The 20,259-nt window shown below is 44.8% G+C and overlaps 1 protein-coding gene across 12 annotated transcripts in view; it reads left to right on the plus strand.

Annotated features, from left to right (window-relative positions):
- The window catches only part of LOC139344330 (RIMS-binding protein 2), a 61,469-nt gene extending 41,432 nt beyond the window's left edge, over positions 1–20,037 (plus strand). For 4 of the 12 annotated variants that reach the window (XM_070982408.1, XM_070982401.1, XM_070982402.1 and 1 more), the window contains 20 exons: positions 561–741; positions 1,570–1,659; positions 2,098–2,303; positions 3,643–3,749; positions 3,833–3,942; positions 4,028–4,915; positions 6,388–6,539; positions 6,720–7,196; positions 7,921–8,307; positions 8,436–8,591; positions 8,897–9,709; positions 10,213–10,312; positions 11,867–12,009; positions 12,175–12,343; positions 13,158–13,226; positions 13,873–13,920; positions 14,702–14,820; positions 14,910–14,981; positions 15,828–15,947; positions 16,553–20,037. In XM_070982408.1, the coding sequence (XP_070838509.1) occupies positions 561–741; positions 1,570–1,659; positions 2,098–2,303; positions 3,643–3,749; positions 3,833–3,942; positions 4,028–4,915; positions 6,388–6,539; positions 6,720–7,196; positions 7,921–8,307; positions 8,436–8,591; positions 8,897–9,709; positions 10,213–10,312; positions 11,867–12,009; positions 12,175–12,343; positions 13,158–13,226; positions 13,873–13,920; positions 14,702–14,820; positions 14,910–14,981; positions 15,828–15,947; positions 16,553–16,894 (4,749 nt within the window). In that variant the 3' untranslated portion in view covers positions 16,895–20,037. Of the gene's footprint in view, positions 1–560; positions 742–1,569; positions 1,660–2,097; positions 2,304–3,642; positions 3,750–3,832; positions 3,943–4,027; positions 4,916–6,387; positions 6,540–6,719; positions 7,197–7,920; positions 8,308–8,435; positions 8,592–8,896; positions 9,710–10,212; positions 10,313–11,866; positions 12,010–12,174; positions 12,344–13,157; positions 13,227–13,872; positions 13,925–14,701; positions 14,821–14,909; positions 14,982–15,827; positions 15,948–16,552 lie in introns of all 12 variants that reach the window. The other 8 variants (XR_011603158.1, XR_011603157.1, XR_011603159.1 and 5 more) reach the window with 8 other exon arrangements.
- Positions 20,038–20,259: the final 222 nt, after the last annotated feature.

Here is a 20,259-nt window from a genome sequence, read left to right on the forward strand (position 1 = left end):
ATGTATGTGCCAAGTGCAACAAACTGGGTGAGATCAGAGGGTGTGGGCATTAATAAATATGCTGTCATTCAGTCACATCACTGCTCTCATTGCTCAGAGTGACAAATGATGTCAGTCGATCAACATGTGAAGAAGCAGCTTTTCTAAGAAATGATGCTGTTGTCTGGGTGGTGCAGAGCAGCCGGATGTGAACAAACAGCACCACATATCTGCAGCTGGGGCTGAATTTCAAGGTCAGGAAAATACCAGGTGGTCGGAGCACTGCCTGCTCTGGTCGTTGCGCTGCCGCGAAAAATGGGGCCCACAGGGTTAGATCCTTCCACAAGACTGATGTGTTAAAGCACAAATCCACCTTAAAATACCCCCCCCACACACACACAGTAAACACCAAAAGTAAATTGTAACACGTCATCACAGTTACCCTTGAAATGTTTTGTCAAATTGATGGTATCCTGTATAATAGTGTTGAAAGGTGGGTTCTCCCATTTAAAGTCAGCTGTGTAAAATAGTGTTTTTACTGTGTATGTGTTACATGTGTGTCTTTTCCACCCTACGTGTAGTCAAAGGTTCGAGATCTGGAGGAGAAATGCCGCAGCCAGAGCGAACAGTTCGGCTTGCTGTCCCAAGAGCTGGAGAAGTTTCGACTGCAGGCCTCAAAGGTGGACCTGGCCGGCTCTAGCCTCCTTAACAATCCCAGCCTCTCTGTTCTGACCAATGGGGTGGGCCTGACTACTGAACGAGGTGAGCCAAGCCACCGTGACGGACTCAAACCCAAAAATAGAACCTATGCAGTCAAGAGAATGTTAGTTGTTGAGGGCTCATAACAGATTCTTGTTATATTCAGTGCTTTAAACGGTATTTAACAACCAACACTGCATGAAAAACCACATTTTCCACCCGTAAATCCCCGCGAAGTTCGTTGATTTGATCACAGTGGCTGAGGGAGAACTTCCACGCAATTTACAGTGACGGAAATTGACGGAAATGTGACTTTTCATGCAGTGCAAGTGAAAGAAATTGATTGTGTTGGTTGATTTATAGTTTCGTTATAGCATTAGTTTATGAAATGCTTCCCTGCATATTAGGCAATCTTAACGGTGCATTAACGAGTTTGATAAATTTGCAAATAAACGCTGCCATGTGTCTTTGAAGTAACAGCTTCACCTGATTGACTCTCTGACCCAAGAAATAAAGTCAAGACTTCTGCCTTATTCTGTCTTTTAAGATAATCTTATAGTTAAATCATTGCCAAACCATAATTTAACTTTCGTATTTAAAGTGTTCTTGGAGTCTTTCAGTTTCAGGAAATCTTATCACAGAAAGAGGAATTGAGCCGTGGAACAGAGCATAGTTTGGGAAATGTAGACCAACAGTATCAGTCCAGCACAAAATGCCTTCAAAAGCATCCAAATCCAGTTTTAAAGTGTCCCATCAGGGATGCTTCCTTTCAGCTTTTAATGTCTGCATTTGTCATTATTGACTTCTTTTTAAACAGTTGGGGTACAGCAGATACCACGTGTCCCACAACTGTGTTCAAGCTCTTTCTCTTAAACTGTTCATGTGTTTTAGACTGCACTGGTGGCTCATGGGATATGGTGTCTCTGGGTGAAATAGCCTTCTGGAGTCTTGAGGGAGGTGACACTCTCTCCTGCCCTGAGGGTAATGATCCGCTCGGTACTCTCTCTGTCACTCATGATATGTGTTGGGCACTGTCATAAAAGCATGGCATGTTCTAACCTGTCATCCCACCCACGCCGTCACAGTCCAACACTGTCTGCGCTGTCCACCATCACACGAGGGTCAGTGCTCATGGGCTGCAGTGAGAAATGCACCAGTTAAGCCCCTTAACAGTGCTGGTGTGACACACGTTGCCACAAGGTAGTGTGACCTCTGACCTCAGACAGATGGAGACAGGATTTTTTCCCCCACTGTTTAATCAGCCACGTTCAACCTTGAGCCTCCTGCATGTCAGCCAGTGACCTCACCCACCTAGCTGCTCATGGATTCAACCAGGTTAACCAGCGAGAGGGCGAGAGGGTCTGTTAAAGTCATGGATTATGTATTATCCTCTTCCTCTCTCTCTGTCTCTCCTGCTAGATGTGGCGGCCGCTCTGCGGATGGGGGCCACCCCCCATGCTGCAGGGCTTTCCAGGGTGGAGCGCTCGCCTGTCACCAAGCACCGAGAGCTGCCCACCATCAGTGTCAGCAAGTCAGGCTCTTCCTCCAGCAAGTCAGAGACCACACACCTCACCCCCAAGTCTGACACCCACCTCAGTCCGCACAAATCAAGCCCAACACATGAGGTACCAGCCTTGAGGATGTACAGTGCACCACTCGTTAGTCTTTTTAAATGAATGCTTTCTTTTTCTTTATCATTTATCAGGGCCAACACACATCAGTTAACATCAGTATGATGTAAATGGGTCATATTCAGCTAAAAGGCTTTCATCTGCAGTGCCCGTGCAAACCAGACATACAAGAAGCATAAGATTTCTAGTTTTGAATTCAAATTTTTTGTTTAGTTATTTTCTTGAGAGTGAAGAGCAGACACTGTGCAGTCACTGTGGTATAACTGATAATAAAATTTAAATGGTGATTTGCTACCGGAAATTTTTGATAGTGTATTGAATTTATTGAAATGCATTAATCGTGTTTTACCGCACACACTTTTACACAAACACTTTTAGTTTAGTTGATTTAAATTGAATGTAACTAGAATATAGTTTTTCTGCGTATCTTTGTAAATTAGATTTTTGAAACCCGAATGACCCGGTCGGCTTCTACTGTACAGTGAGATGCTCTAAGTCGTTGCGCAGGACTCCTGCCTGCAGCTCTACTACTTTCTTTCTTCCTACATTGACAAGCAGATTGCTCATGAAGATTACCAAGACAGTCATGCACAACCACCCTGATTGTGTGGATTTAATGGATTAAAAACCCCTCCTTAACCTCTCTCACAGGAGTACAGACTGTAGCTGAATATGATAGGGCTCCCTCTGCTCATTCATAAGAGAAGTTCTTAAGATCTGCTGCCATGATTTCATATTTTTGTTGCGCCATGTCTCCAGAGATTCATGGCCTAAAGAGGTCGGTGGTCTTTTCATCTAGTCGCTCGTCTGCACACAGTTCAATAAAGCTCATATTTAGTGAGATAATCCACTCGCCACTGTGGATTATGAAGGTTATACAGTAGTAGTTGTAAGTGATTATCCTTAAAAAGGTTTTCTGAGGGAGCTATAAATATACAAGATCTCTTATTGTATCGTGTGTAATCGCTATGAATGGAAAGCAAACTCCAGGTGTCGAGGTGATTCTGTACTAATAGCGTGACTCATAGATAGTAACTCACCATATGACAAGAAGCATTTTCACATGAGCGGTCGTGCATTGCTCGTAACAGCATCTGTATTTACAGTAACTAGTTTCTTGAGAAGCAACCCCTTTTCTGGAAAATACATGTGTATGCATATGTGTTAAACGTTAGAGTTACAGTTTATTTAAGCTATTTCCCAGTGGCTCTTCTATTTCTGCTGATGTTGATTTACTGTGTTAGATGAATAAAAGCTTCTTTTTTTAATATTCCTGTTTAGTTAGTTTGGTACATGTTCCAGGCAATTCACCGTGTGTTCATGGTGTCCTCAGGTGGACACTGCCAGTGAAGTGGAGGAGTTGGACATTGACGCAGCCCCGGCACCTTACACAGCCAGCAGAGGAGCAGCAAAGCTTCAGGTTTTCATTGCAAGATACAGGTAAGTATTAGATTAAGGAAAGAGTTGACTCATTATGTTGACAGTTTCTTAATATCTGATAAATATGATTTAATTTTCAACAGCTATAACCCATACGATGGCCCCAATGACAACCCTGAAGTGGAGCTTCCACTCACTGCTGGGGAATACATCTATGTGTATGGAGACATGGATGATGATGGCTTCTATGAAGGTACGTCTGGAGTATAAATTGTCATCTACAGGTTCACATTTCTGTCTTTACACGACACTCAGTGTTTTACTGTGGGTCCTTACAGGTGAGCTGATGGATGGACGGAGAGGGCTGGTCCCCTCTAACTTTGTGGAACATGTATCGGACGATGATGTCATGACCACTCACCATCCAGAGACGGGGGACATGTCCCATAACTCCCTGCTAGAGAGCAGCCTGCACAGTGCCAGCCACCAGCATCACCTCCACGTGGGCGTCAGCGCCTCAGAAAGGACAGAGGCCTCTGCTGCCTCTGGCCCTGCCTCTGGCCCTGCCTCAGCCCCCTCAGATTCAGCATCAGCCTTGGCTGTCCCAGCCCCCCTCACCAACGGCCTGGACTTGGATTTGGAGGAGGTGGGAGTGGACATTGTGCCTTACCCACGTAAGCTCACCCTCATCAAGCAGCTTGCCAAGAGCATCATCATCGGCTGGGACCCTCCGTTGGTGCCGGCTGGGTGGGGCAATGTGTGGAGCTATAATGTGTATGTGGACCAGGAGCTGCGGCTCAATGTGCCCTTCGGTTCCCAGACCAAAGCGGTGCTGGAGCGGCTAGACATAAACCTCAAGGCCTACCGTGTGTCAGTGCAAAGCCTGACAGAAAAGGGCCTCTCAGACCAGCTGCGCTGCAGCTTGCTGGTCGGTCGGGACGTTTGTGTGGCGCCCACGCAGCTGCGCGTGGAGAGGATCACCGCCACATCTGCCAACCTGACCTGGCTGCCCAGCAACAGTAACTATGTGCACATTGTGTCCTTGAATGAGGAGGAGTGTGAGCTGGTGAAGGCTGGCTGCTACTCGCTGTGCCTCAATAACCTCTTGCCCAGCCTGCAGTACACAGTCAAAGTGGAGGCACGGCCGCACCGCACGCCATGGGAGTTACCTGTGGAGCGCCGGGAACACAGAAGCGCTACAATCACCTTCACCACACTGATGGCAGGTCAGGATTAAGCATTTTATCTAACACGAGATGCCCTCTAAAGGTTCCATGCTAACTTTTACACATAATCTACTAGTCAAAGACTAATTTTTCCCCTTTCACAATTCAGTCATATCAAACCTTCAACAACATCAGGCTCGGTCTGGCTCAAATGATTGGACAGCCCAGTTAGATGATCCCATTCTCTGAACTTGTGTCATTGTGTATAAGCTCTGGTGTGTGTGTGTGTGTGTGTGTGTGTGTGTGTGTGTGTGTGTGTGTGTGTGTGTGTGTGTGTGTGTGTGTGTGTCTGTCTGTCTGTCTGTCTGTCTGTCTGTCTGTCTCTCTGTCTGTAAGAAAAAGATCCAAGATCCTATTCAGAAGCCCTCCACATCTTTGTACTGATAACACGATAAGCAATATCCTTGAAAGATTTTCAAGGGTTAGGGTTAAACCCTAACCCTTTAATTCTAACCATTTGCACATGTAGCTTTGGTGTCGGTGACATTTTCTAGACAGTAGCACTGCTAGTATAGGCAGTCATGTCCACCATTAATGTTAGAGACTGCCTGAAGGCAACCTTTCCCATCGCCAACAGCAGTTCTTCACAATGAAGAACACAGTTAGCAGAGCTACATGGTAACTCGATGTGTTGTATACTGCAGTCCAAATTAAGATGTCCTATATTCAGCTGTGGTGATTCTGCGCCTCCCTCACAAGGACATCAGTTTAATCATGAGAGCTGCTTTTGTGCACTGCTCTGACTTGCCTCTTCTTTGTTAAATAGCCAAAGTACCTCTGCACAGAAAGCATTGCTTCAAAGGCAAGGAAAATAAGTGACTTGACTGGTCATGACAGAGGCTATCCTCTGCCACACCTACTGATCAAGTATTCCTTCTGACTGCATGATTCAGAGAGAAGTAGGGGTCTATTATCGTGGCAAGTTGCTGTTGTCTTGGTCTTGAAGTGAACTTTGCCCTGTCGTTTGATATTTTTCTCATCTGCCTTCAAAGCATTGTGCAAGTGCAAAAGAGAAGGCCCAAAGAATTAAAATTCCATGTAAACAAAGAAGCTCAATGTGAGGTTTCCAGTGATGTTGTGTGAAGTTTTTAATCCTTCAGCATTTGTTGTCAGTTTCTTGTCCCTTATTTTTCTTGAATGCATATGCGATGTCAGGCCTCCTCAGGCCTGTAAGATGCATATTTGTGAGGAGTGTCATATTAGAATTGAGTTGACTTTCTCTAAATGATCATTCAAATTTGCTTAAGTTTCATGCCCACAGCCTGGGAACGCAGGTATATGGTTTCTACATTTTTTAAGTAGTATTAGCATTTTTTCGTGGTAGAATCATGTTCTCATTGTGATAATGATTTCTTTTCCCAAAGCACTATTTTATTTTCAATATGAGTGAACATATGAGTGATCCTATATTAATATAAAAATCTGTGTTGTGCTTGCCACTCACTGTGGTACGGTGCTTTCGCTGCCTGCAGGTCCCCCTGATGCTCCTCTGGATGTACAGCTGGAGCACGGTCCCTCCCCGGGGATTGCCCTCATCAGCTGGTTGCCAGTCACTATAGATGCTGCTGGGACCTCCAATGGAGTCCGTGTCACTGGATACACTATATATGCTGACAAGAAAAAGGCAAGAACTTTTGGAAAGGCACTTTCTGTGGAACTAGGAACATTCTTTTCAAACAAATAGTGCGTTGCAGTTTAATTTTAATATGTATACATGTCTGTCTGATTTTTGTAAGCTGGTGCACAGCTTCATGTCAATGTGGTTTTAAATTTTAAAAGCATACCTGTCGCTCTCCTATCCAAGGTGCTGGAGGTGTCTTCTCCAACAGCTGGCAGTGCCCTGCTGGGCCCCTCTCAGATCCAGTCCCTGCAGGCAGCTCAGGAGCTCACTGTCCGCACTATGTCCGCCCATGGGGAGTCCTGTGACTCTTTTCCAGTCAATGTGCCCTCCAAGCTGGCTGCCATCATGGCAGGTCCAGCTATCACCACCCCAGTTGTGCCACCCCTACCCTGCATCCCTGTAGGTTCCAGCAACCTGCCCTCACCGCCGTCCTACGGGAACTCTGCTGCCAAAGCCTCCATGCTGCCCAGCTCTTTGCCATCAGAAACACACATCACTGGCCTCACAGTGGAGGCTGTTGCCAACCCCCCTCATGCTCTCCACTCAGAAGATCTTCTCTCATCTGCCTCATATGTGAAGGCCTGGGCCAACCCCACTTCTGCTGCTGCCTTGGCTGTGTGTGAGGCCACATTACCAGTAGCCTCCACCATTACTCCAGTGGTAATCCTCAATCTGTCATCCTCCTACATATAAGTGGCCGGGACATGTGTGTTTACCTGGATTAGAGGTTTTCAGACTGTGAGGTGTGCCTCTCCAAGAGTTGTGGGAAAGTTGAAGGTGGGGGTGGAGGGAGAGACTTAAGACAAACTCTCCCTGATGAGATGAAAGGGACAGGTGCATGGTGGTGTTGATTATTAGTTATTTATTGCAGTTTGACCATCTTATCAACACATAATGGAGGCAATTAAGGTACCTCAAAACCCTGAGTGATTGCAGCAGTTTTCATTCAAATTCTGAGTCCTTTCCTAAGTCATATCAGTCCAATAAAATTTTTAGACTCAGTGTGACTTTTGCTTTCCATGGGTATCATGGATATTGTCCATCTCAAATAAATTTCCATAAATCTGATCAGAAATCACAGCAAATACTCCATAACTGAGTGAAGTTTTCTTCAGTATCAGAATAGCCCAGCGATAGTTGTCTGCCCATACATACAGTGCAAATAGGAGCTGCTAATAGCTGATTCAGCATACTTTTAATGGTACCAATATATTCTAAACAGGTAAAGGCAAAAAAAAAAACAGGGCTTAAGTTACAGCCCACAGGTAACCAGCTGACTCTACATCAACATGGGGAGCCCACATTGTCAGACTTTGAAAACTCCTGTTGTAGAATAAGAAAGCTAATTTAGTAGTGTTGAATTGACCATCTTTCTCTTCTTCAGGTTAATGTGACCTCCCCCAACACCTCAACACCTCAACCATCCCCAGTAGCAGCACCAGCACCTGCGCAGTCACCAGTAACGGCAGCAGCAGCAGTGTTGGAGCAGCGCAGAGACACCGACAGCCCTGGAACGATACGTCCTTTCCCATCCATCACAGAGTTCATTGAGGACCCCAGTGCCAAGCTCGGGACACCTGAGCGCATCCCTACCCCACCCAAAGCCCCGATCACAGACCTCCTTAACACTCAGGACACTAACCTCCTCCGACCCCCCTGCACTTCACCGCTGGAGTCAGAGGTAGAGGACGAGAGAGAGAATACTCGCTTGGTGTCCATCGAGGAGTTCTTGAGACAGGACCAAGAGCCAGCATACTGTAGGACACAGCAGGTCAGCCCCCCGACATGTTCTTGTTTAATATGTAAATGTATTTCTTTTGCTCAATATCCAATGGAATGACTTAAGGATTTAAAATGTAAATGGTTCGTTTGTTTCAGAATGTCAACATGTCTTTGCAGAGTTACAGCAGAGGACTCGTTGAGCCTCCCAGTGACTACCACGCAGACAACAGCCGTTCAGATCTGTCTGACATCCTGGAGGAGGAGGAGGAAGACCTTTACTCAGACCATCTCGGAGAAACACAGGCCAGGGGCTACACCGTTGGAGCTAACAGGGTAAAGGAATGCGTGCACGACAGATTTGCACAGAAAATGATTTATTTTTAATTTTTTTAAGAAATATGCTTCTTTCAGTTTGTCTTGCATAGTTGCGTTCTCATTTATTGGCCTTGTTTCTTCTGTCATATCTTGGATCTTGCATGATTGATTCTTTTTGTTTTTTCTTCCTCTTTCTTTTCTCTCTCCTTTGCATCACTGGGTTGTCCTGTGTTTTATGTGCACTTCCCTTATTTTCATTGAACAATATGATATCCCATCATCGCCCACTGTTTCCTGCTTGCTCTGACCTGTGGCCCTTGCAGTCATGCAAGCTGGAGACTCCAGACAGTGATGAGGAGGTTCTTGAGAGGATCCTTAAGTTGCCACCTCAGATCTGCCACAACAAGCAGCTGTTCAGCATTCCTGAGGTGACAGAAGAGGAAGATAGCAGTCAAGAAGAGCATTTAACCCACCGCAGTCGGGCTCAGCCCAGGCCCAGCCACATTCACTCCAGAGACTCAGAACGCTCCCGCCATGCCCCCCAGCATCTCCCTCACCACGCCAACCCACATCCCCACATACCCCCTCACCATCACCACTTCAACAGGGATCCCAGATCCCTAACCAAAGAGCCTTTACTCAGGCACGGACCCTTGCAGGTCAAGCCTAAGACACAGCACAGGGTCCACTACGCAGACACAGTTGACACCATCACTTACCCTGAAGAAGAAGACGTGAGTTTATATGAGGGTCCCACCAGCAGACAGGCCCGCTACCCTGCCCAACTGACTCTCAACAGCAAAGAAAGAGGACTGCTCAGAGGGCTAGGGGACCGCCTTAGGAGGGAGGCCATGCTCAGGAGTCAGATGGCTGTCGCCGCGGCAGCCAACCCCGGCTATGGTCTTACCCCGCCAAGACCCTACCCAGTCAGCAGAACAGTACGGACTCTGAGGTCACCTGTCAGTCGCGGGATGGAGATTGATGTGGAGTACGGCACAGATGACAACGAGGAGCCTGTAGAGTACAGTCCCGGGGAGGTGGTTGTGGAGCAGATGAGCTCTGAGTGGTGGGTAGAGGGGGCTCAAATGGAGCACTGCAGACCTCCTCACCGCCGAGCCCTGAAGGCTGATCCACTGGTAAATGGTTGTGTTGTCCCAGCCCCCTCCTGGTTCCTGTAGCAGTGTGGATGTAACCCTGAGTCCTGTCATGGATATCACTTAACTCCATCGCTCAGTAGACAACCTCTTTTTCCATCATCATCCCTGCGGTGGACAGAGGGAGGTCAGGGAGCACGTTCTGTTTTACTCTTAAAAAAGCAAACAAGTTACAGTATGTTATTTAGGAATGGCATGCTAGTTGAGTTTAAACCAGTTAATCATCACCAAGTGGCTTCAGACTTCTAATCTTTACCAGAATTTGTGTCAGCCAAAGTGTGGCTGACTCTGTTCTCCCTCTGTCTCTCTGCACTAACAAATACTCCAGCACCCTGGGAACCACTTAGCTCTTGTCTGTAACTAGTCAGTCCTTCCTTGTCCAGCTGGAACACAGTCACAGTTATGATAACTGTGACTGTGTTTCTGTGTCAGATGTTTTTTATTATATACTTATTGTCTCATTTCTATTTCTGTGTGTTGAACAGGAGCCCTGCCAAATCCCTCCAGCTGAGGCAGGTCCATCATGGGGAGCCCAAGCTGAGCTCTCTTCTAAACCAGCATGCTTGCAGGCCAGGCAACTCAAAGGTCAGAGCGTCTTTCCTCTTCTTCCTGTTTCCTCTCTCTCTTGATTTCTTTCCCTCTCTTAACTAAAACATGCAGTGGAAATGTATGATGCGACACTGTCACACCTGTACTCTGTTGCCAAGTCTTCCGCTCTCACACATGATGGTAGTCAGATTATCACCTTGTGTAGCAAGGTGCTGTAGCTGCAATGAAGAGGGAGAGAGCCTGCTAAGCTGAGAACCGGCTTAACTCAAAGTGGCTTGTCATGACAGGAGGAAGTGACAGACATTAAAATAGTAACCTCGATTAGCCAGCAAAGAAACGTCCTGCGGTGTGGACATTGAGCCCCTCTCTTCCTCTCCCTCCCTCCACATCTTCTCTAACTCTGTCCTTCTCAGTCCCTGATGGGATGACACAGGCTGTACACTCATTCAGTAAACCTGTGTTACATGCATGGGCGCACAGTTGACTACACACCCAAATGCATAAGTGCACACGTGCACACAGATAGAGGAAGGGAGCAGTGAGAAGCTCTGTCCTATTTACTCAAACGTTAGTGAGGATGTGAAAGTGTGCAAGTCGTCTGCCCGTGACTCTTGCCACAGATGGGCTGATTCTCTCTAATGAGATAGAGAACATGTCTCTTCGGTGCAGCTTAAAGACTCACTACAGCTCTTCAAATTTGTCACACGCTGTCAAATAGGCTACAGTTGCAATGCTTTTAACCATGCTGGCTCATACCTCATGGCTGCTCTGCAGTAGACAGTGCTGTTAGCCACATTTAAAGGCTGCTTTGCATGATATGTGATGCAGCACCTTTGATAATATTAGTATTTTGTGTGTGTGTGTGTGTGTGTGTGTGTGTGCGTGTGTGTGCGTGTGTGCGTGTGTGTGTGTGTGTGTTGTCGGTAAATGTCCTCAGATTTTAGACGAGAGAGTGGGTCAAACACTGTTTCCCCTGTTGCTTGCTTGCTGCAGATCATGAACGAGTGCACGTTTGTCAAACGGCTCACACAGCTTAGGATCAGTGGTTTAGCTTGATTACCTCTTTTAAGGACATGCTTGTGCTCGCTGAACACTGCTCATAGTAGCACTGCAGTTGGTGGGCGGTGGGGGAGGGGAGAGCTGGCTGTACTATTTGCAGAACTCATTGCAAGCTACAGTATGCATGACTTGTGTGCAAAGTATGTGCAGTGTAACTGAGTTTTAGAAAGACAAAGTTCACAAAGCCACAGAAGAGAAGGAGAAAAATGAATTGCATGAAATCAAGAGCTTATATTAAATAATGTAGAAATAATAGTAAATAATTATATATTGTTATTTGTTTTAAGAAACAAGTCAAACCCATTGAAAATACCTTCAATAGGTAACTGAATTAGGATGATGTCATAACACAGAAGGAGCAGTGCATGTGAATCAGTCGGCTGAGAACACATTTAATGATGTCAGTCCTGTGCCAAATGCTCCTCGGTAGCAAATTAAGTATTGTGACAGTGTGTGTGTGTGTGTGTGTGTGTGTGTGTGTGTGTGTGTGTGTGTGTGTGTGTGTGTGTGTGTGTGTGTGCCTATCTACAGGGGTTGTTGATTCACCAAAGATGAAAGGAGACAGTGACATACGCATCTTTGTGGCCCTCTTCCCTTACGATCCTGCCACCATGTCACCCAATCCTGATGCTGCTGAGGAAGAGCTGCCCTTCTCTGAAGGACAGATCATCAGAGTACGTCCCCACACAGCTCAGACTCCATTTGGCACCTTGACACGCATGCATGTTTTTTGTTCAAAGCATCCCTGATAAGCTCACATTGACAGAAATGCTACGGCATGCACAAGGTTAAATAAGCACACTGTAGGAGAATAACATTAAATATACTCCTCTTCCCAGGTTCATGGAGATAAAGACCCAGACGGGTTCTACCGAGGAGAGTCTGGAGGTCGTCTGGGCTTTGTGCCATGTAACATGGTGTCTGAGATCCAGGTGGAGGATGAGGAGACCCGGCAGCAGCTACTGCAGCAGGGCTTCTTGTCCACAGCAGCCTCCATGGAGAAGATAGGTAGGTGACACTGTCAGTCAGATCTAGCAGCTACCTGAAGACGTGCCTGTTGGCAGAATTCAGACCGAGTGACATGCGTTCTGTGTAAATTCAAACTATGTTGTGTGCAACTAAATGTTCTCTTAAAATCGGTACATTTGGACATCCTCTGCCGTAGGTGTAAACTGTAGCGTTTTACTCATGATGTCATCGCTGTTCATGTTTAAGTGGCAAGTGAAAATAGCAGCACAGGATTGACCAGCTGTGCAAAGAGACACTGACAAATTCATGTCTACGGTCGATGGGACAAAAAAAGGCCAGATAAAAAGAGCTCTTTCTGGCCTGTTGACCATTGAACCCAACAGGAAGCACAAAGAAAGCTCTCATCAGACCAGATATCAGACAAACTAATTCAAAATGGACCCAAAACGTTCCTTGTGGCTGTTCACTGTGTTGCTATTAAGGAAACCATAACCATCTATTCTCAGTCAGTGACTGTGTTTTCATGCAGGTGTCTAAAAGATAAACTCAAGTCAAAGTGTGTGCCTGTGGTGAGTTGTAGCGAGCCACCCAGCAAATTCAGGCGGACACTTTGCTTCAGTTTCCTGCTTTCCGCCCAGAGCGGTACTCTCAGATGGTTTAACCTTTTCACTTCCACTTGTTCTCACTGCTGTGCCTGCTGCTCACTGGTTGTCATTTTTAAATTGCTCTCCACTGGCTTTTCATTGTCTACTTTGTCTGGTCTGCTTCTCTCAAAAATTGCACTTCTGTGTTTTCTTTTTGGTTTCTTTTTTTTTTTTTTTTTTTTGGTTTTCCCTTCTTAAACTCCATAAAGGCACTCGCACACACGCACAGCTTCCACGTCGCCCTGTTCCACCGCCGAAACCGAGACGATCCAAGAAAGGTGTGTCTCGCTGCAGAATGCGGCCCCCCACCTCTCTCCTCTATTGTCTTCTCTGGTTTGCTTCTCTTTCTGTCTCTTTCACTCGAGCGTTTGCTGCTTCCCACTCGACCAGGAGGGATTTTTAGTTCAGCTACTGCAGCCATGAAATCAGACAGCTTCCCAGCATTGTGATAACATATCACTGCCATGTATACTGTAGACCTCCTCTACAGTAATGTCATATTGTATAATTAAGACCTAGTGTCACTCTGTTTTTCTTAGTGCTTATAGGCTCCTCAGAGTAACTGCATCTTTCCACAGGTTCACTTTTTTATGCTTTAGATTTCACAAATGTGAAAAGGCACATACATGAGTGCAGTCCTCTGAGCTGTCATTGGATACTCATGTAATTCAGTGCAGGCAGAGCAGCAGAATGTGGCAGTATGTCGCTTCTTGGTTGAGTCCTTTTGCCAGTGTTCTGCTCCCATGTCACAAACACATTACATGATCAGCTAAAGTTCACTTGTTCGCATCCATCTCCTCTGATCTCCATCTGTGACTGTGTGAACTGCAGTGTGATGACTGAGGCACACTGTGGCTTCAGGCTTATTCTCCTGTCATTCTGTGGTTGTGCTGATGCTCTTTTCCTTCGACTCATCTCTTCCAGTGGAGTCTGCAGCACTCTGGGAGGAGAGCGTAGTCTCCTCCAGTCCAGGTTTGTAGTTAGAGCTTTGACCCTCCGCCTCTCTGTTTGCACCTGCATGATCTGACAAGCGTTCCAGTGTCCGCTGGAGGACAGCATGTTTTGACGTGACGTGATGTGACCTCTTTTAAATGGTTGTAAGCATTCTGTATTCTGGCTGCTGGAAACACCACAGCTCTCCTTCATTCATTCTCATGAGGGATTGTATGATTTTTCAGGGGGAAACTGAAGAACTTGATAAAGGGCATGTTTGTTGGGTTGTAAATAGTTAAAATAATAGAAAACCAATAGAAATATATTTCTGAGAATAGCATACATTAAAGTACCAAATCTGATGTCTCATGTTCTTAAGTTCTTCATTAACCCCCAGCTCTCAAAGTCAAGCAGTCCCGTCTCCTAACTCCTCTTTTCATTTCACAGTTAAAGTGGCATCATTTCGTCATCAAATAAGTCATTTTTACTAACAGTGTTGACTTCTGCGCAGTCTTCATCCCATGGCAAATGCTTGCTCTCATTGATGGTTAAAAACAGCAGCACAGCTCAAGCTGCTACGACCTGTTTTGCGGATATAAAAATGCTAACTCTCGCTGCTAATCTTCTGTTGTTTTTACTGTTATTTTCACGTGTTTTACTGCAGAGACACGACTTTTCCTCAGCTTAGCATGACGCTGAGTGAGTGAGACACGATGAGCTGCATGCTGATGAGCGGATTGGAATTGCAGAGACGTGTGTCAGCCCTCTGATTATCAGGATGTCAGACTGTACTGTTTGCCCCTCTCTGTGTGACTGACAGATCCCAGCCAGACCGCCGCCGCCACCGCTGCTGTGGGTAACCCGGCCCCAGGAGCTCGCAGGATGGTCGCCATCTTTGACTATGATCCACGAGAGAGCTCCCCGAACACTGACATAGAGGTCAGACTTACACACACATAGATGTTTTTTGGAGATAAGGTGTAGGAGTAGCTCATTGCTCATTATCTGCCTCATTTCTTTATGTTCAGGCTGAGCTGACCTTCAGTGCAGGAGACATCATACATGTGTTTGGTGACATGGACGAAGACGGCTTCTTCTACGTAAGTGTTATTACGACTCTAGAATTTGGAGTTGTCTGTTCACTTATCAGTGATAAGCAGTTATTTTTGCCCTGTGTGTACTGAGGCTCATGCTCACTGTGCAGTTCTTCCTGTACTATTCTAAAAAACAATACATTACATCATTTCCTGTGTGCAAGTTTTTCCTGAAAAGAAATATGCACAAGATAAGATCAAAGAAGTTAAGACTTTATTGATCCCTGGGGGGAAATTACATCACAAAAAACAGTTTGAATGGAATAAATTGAGATGAAATAGAAATTAAGGAAATTAGAGAGATGACCATACAGCTGTGTACAATATCTACATTGAATAACAAATACAATATACATAATATATTAAAAATGTAATAATAATAGAAATTGCAAAATAGCTATAATATAGCATGTAATCTAAAAAAAAACAATAGCAGTTGAAGCAGTATAGTGGTACAATGTCCACCATCGATTGACCTTTAAAACATTATCTTGATTAATGGTTTGGTCTGCAAACATCAGAAAACTGTGGAAAAGGCGTGTCATCGTTTCCTAAAGTCCAGTGTAACGTCCTCAGATGTCAAGCTTTGTCCAACCAATACTCCAAAAGCCCAAAATGTTCAATGTGCTCTAATGTAAGATTAATCAAGATTAATTAAGATTAATCATTGCAGTTTTACTTTCAATATTTAGTATATAGTCATATAAGCAATGCGTGTTGAGGACAACTGCTGAAGGTCTCCGAAACTAGATATGACTTTCTGTTGAACAGTTATGTCAGTAATGGCAGAATATGGACTGAGCCTGTTGTTAAAAGATGCGCTCGTGTCTTCATGCTGTATTGTTCTTCTAGGGAGACTTGAATGGACACAGAGGCTTGGTGCCCTCCAACTTCCTGCAGGCCTTACCAGAGGATGCTCCGGCAGAACTCGTCCCTGCTCAGCCTGCACCAGAACCTAAGAAAGAATCACAGGTAGCTTAGCGTGTCTGTCTAATGTCTGCTGCATGTGGAGCTGTGGACGACCACATTTATGAGTCATTTTCACAAACCACTCACATCAAAAAGTTCTATTTGACTTGGTTTTTTCATCTCTTGAAAGTATTTCCAGAGTGGGGTGGCTGTCGTTTTTCTGTTCTGTTCCTTTAATTCTGTGCTGTTGCTTTTTTTTTTTTTTTTGCCCCACTGTTTCCTGCATGGCCTTTTGCAGAAGCAGAAACGAACTGTTCACTTTGAGACGTGATCGTAAGTGTTTTTAGATAAGACTGTAGCAGCTCAGTGATCAGCACGGGCCTCACCTGTCCACTCCCTGTCTGTGTCCTCTTCCCCTCACCTTAGCTGTAGTTGTACAGCTCCTTTGCGTAGGATCCTGCACCTGTCTGGTTTTAGTTGATTAAAACACAGGTGAAAACGTAGAGATCTCAAATCCACCGCCTCCTCCTTTGAGTGTGTCCTGTCCTCGTGATTTCCTTTGGTTTGATGGTTCTAAACATAACAAGGCTTTAGATATTGTTTAACTGGGATTTAGAGTGCAGTATATTTGCCATGCTCGTTCTAAAAGTCTCACTTTCTTCTTCAAGGGTACTTGGACGTCTTCTACAGAACCACAAGATCCTGGGCCCTCAACACTAGAAGAGGCTTTGCCCCCCCAAACAGAACCCTCTTTTCTTGACCGAACAGAGCACACAGAGCCACAGCCCAAACCGGCGAGCCCCACTGCAAGCCCCACATCAGTCCTGGAACCTGCCCCAGGTCCAGCTCCAGCTCCAGCTGCAGTGGAGGCCTGCAGCTCCCCTCTAGCCCCCCCTCCAGCGGAGAGCCCCACACAGACAGACTGCTTGACACAAGGCAAGAAGAAGAAAAGCTTTTTCTCCAAAGGCAAGAAGCTGTTCAAAAAGCTGGGATCCAGCAAGAAAGAGTGAGAGTCTGGACATGTGACTCTGAATACTCGCGTCACATTCAAAGCACTTTCTCTGTCTTCACTGTTGGTAGTCTGTGAGGTTTGTGGCGATCAGATCTAAAAACTGATGCTTTATAAATTATACATTTGCCTTAGAGCACTGCTAGACCGGCTGTTAAATTTAGAGTACTTTAAGACATCAACATCCAGCTTACAGGATCACAAGAGCATGTAGAAGTGCATGTTGAAGTGTGCAAACTCACAAATATATTCTCGAAATACTTCCTAATTATCTAAGCATTTCCAAAAATTCAGCTCATTAAAGGCTTTAATGCTTGATATAAAACAGTTATCTCCCAATGGATCCGAGTTATTCAGAAGGATATTGAACAGCAGCCCAGACTCAGCTAATGAAATATTAGCTTTAATGTTGATGAACTGGTGCCACTTTAGTTATTTGAAGCAAATGATTGGAAGCAGCAGTCTGTCTCTTCCTCTTTGTGACTATAAACAATGCACTATCCATCCTGAATGGATGTACGTATTTTAAATATGTCTGCTTGTCCCTTATGTGTTTCTCGTCTTTGGGAGTATTTATATAGTACTTTGTACAGAACATGTTATTTATTTGTATCAGACTCTTGCCCTAATCATCACCGCATTGCATGAAGTGACACTGGGGCAGGAAGTTAGTCATATAGAGCTGTCAGAGACAGTGTAGTGTAGTTCAGAGCTAATGATGCGGTTTGAGGTCAACAGTCAAGACTGTTTATTGAAGTTGAACATACTGTTAAATGTAAAGAATGTGAAGGCTTGCCCTTCTTTGGTGTGTGTGCATGATTGGGTGTGGGTGTGGGTGTGTGTGTGTGTGTGTGTGTGTGTGTGTGTGTGTGTGTGTGTGTGTGTGTGTGTGTGCGTGGGCGAAGCTGCTCAGTCCACTGGTGAGACTGGAAACAGATGCCTTTCTCAGACATTAACACGGGAACTCTTGATGTTTGTGACTGCAGTCACTACTGGCCTAAATGTTGCATACGATGTATTTTCTGTCTGTGTGTGAGTGTGAGGGAGGGACCTGCAGTGGGCTCAAAAATGACCAATTACTGCTGTCAGCTGATGGGGCTGCAACTCATGAACATTATAAACTCATTATTGAATCATTTTTTTGTAGTTTTTTCAATTAATTGATTAATGGTTTGCTCTGTAAAACACAAATAGCTGTGAAAGCACTCATCAGCTCAATGTGATGTCATCAGATGTTTTGTGTTTTCAGTTCAAAACCCAAAGATTCAGTTTGCTTTAATGTAAGAAAAGCAGCAAACTCTCACATTTGAGAAGCTAAATTGCAACCAATAACAGAGCGGCACCTCACAGTTAGAAAACCTCTGGACTATTTGATTAATCAAACAGTTGTTGCAGCTTAAGCTAATTTATACACGAAAATGACATCACAGAAATACTCTATCTTCATTTCATGTCCAGGTTGGAGTGGAGCAGTCTCCTCAGTACTGCTCACATTACTCAACACAACAGTTAGCAGCCTGATGCTAAAGCTACAGCCTGTCAGCCTTTGGGATTGAGTTTGGTTTGAATGCAGCATGTTGGGTGTCTTCACATACAGCACAGCGAATAGGAGCAGCACTTGCTCGTTTGCAGCGCGGCACTGCTCTACTGTGATAGACTCTGCAATAAGTTGTTTATGTATCTTTTCTTTTGCCTCCATGTTAAGAGTAGAATGGAGTTGAACTTGTGGTGCGTGAATATTGGGTCAGACAGTGTTGTACCATCAGCCCATGCAGTGTAGTGGTGACTAGTTTTTTGTGTTCACACGTTTGCATCATAAAGCTGTTGACTGTTTGGTTCAAGCTAAATAATGCACCTTTAGCAGTACAGTGTATTCCGTGTCTGTTAATAGTTTGCGACAGCTTTGCTTGAAGCGATTGTGTGGAGCAGGCCTTAGTATTCAGTTACATCACATGCAGTGATCGTTCGCTCTGATTGGATCTTTGATCTGTGTGACACAGGGACGGTGGGTAACTTCTCAGGTTTTTACTTGTAGTTTCTTATTAATGCTGAGCCACGTGTTGACTCCGGCTGTCAAAACTGCAGAATATGCCAAACTCTTAGGTGCTTTTGCCTGTTACCATAGCTACGAGAGACCAAGCATCCGGCAGCATGGGGACGCTCAGGCCGTCGGTCTGGGTTGAAGCGTGGAGCTTTGCTTTGAAGATCAGACCTGATTTCACTCACACCTGATGACACAAGTTGGAGGCAAATTTTTTCATCAATGTCATGAATGTTTTGGTTTTTTTTGTCAGTGTTCCAGATAGGGATGCCAAGAAGAAAAGGGAGGGTGACAAAGACACTTTAGATGAGGAATAGCCGGGATTGAGGCAAGACTAAGGCTGTACTGTATGTTTTATTTTATTTATGCTTTTTTAAAGGGGGGCGGATGCTCAAACGTTGCCGAAATGTACAGCGAATATTTGTACTGATCTTGTATTTGACGGCCTTTAATGCACAAGTTAATCCTCTACCTGCTGTGTAGTGAGTAGGCGGCCCCACTGTTCACTGAATAGGACCCTTATAGGTAGTGTTTTAGCTCAGTTGCTCATATTTAGCCTTACAAGAAGACCTTGTTTAGTCTTAATATGTTGTTTACAGGATGTTTATTGACTGCATGCGTACCAATGTTATACCCATGTTCGGCCTTATTTATTTCACTGTCGTTGTTTTTCTAGGCTGACTCGTCTACAATGTTTGAGTTGTAGATTGTTGATGCAGTGGAGCGGAAGCTGTAGGAGGTGTGTGTATATATATGAACAGTGTTGGGACTTGTGGTATATTTTCATACAACGCGGGAAACTTTCATTTCTTTTTTTTTCTTTCCTGACCTGCATTCATTGTTTGAAACCAGTGAACGATTTACCTTTTTATATATTCATGTTTTTATTACCCTTTTGGAAGCTCATCTGTAAATACTTTTCTTAATATTGTTTTTCAGATTATCTTTTTTTTTTCTTTTTTTTTTTGCATGTCCAGGCTTTGTCAATGGAGGAACAGTAACTAAAGATGTAGTGCACAGAGGACTCGTTGACTTGAAATTGTGATGGTTTCTTTCAATATGGATCTTTTTACAGGAATAAAGTATGTATATTTTCACAGAAAGCAGAGTGCATGTGGAGTTCCTGGATACACAAGTTTCACAAGATACGTTTTAATCATCTTTATTGTATATCATACAGGTGACACATCATATGTACATGAGTTATCTCTTTCATGAATTAAAAAATGGAGGAAAAGAGTTGCGTGCTCTGCTCACCGCCACACACCACCCATGTGAACTGACTGGGGTAACACTCTGGGGAATGTGTGGCCTTGTGAGGCAAA

Source organism: Chaetodon trifascialis, chromosome 16, assembly GCF_039877785.1.
Source record: "Chaetodon trifascialis isolate fChaTrf1 chromosome 16, fChaTrf1.hap1, whole genome shotgun sequence".
Lineage (NCBI taxonomy): Eukaryota > Metazoa > Chordata > Actinopteri > Chaetodontiformes > Chaetodontidae > Chaetodon > Chaetodon trifascialis.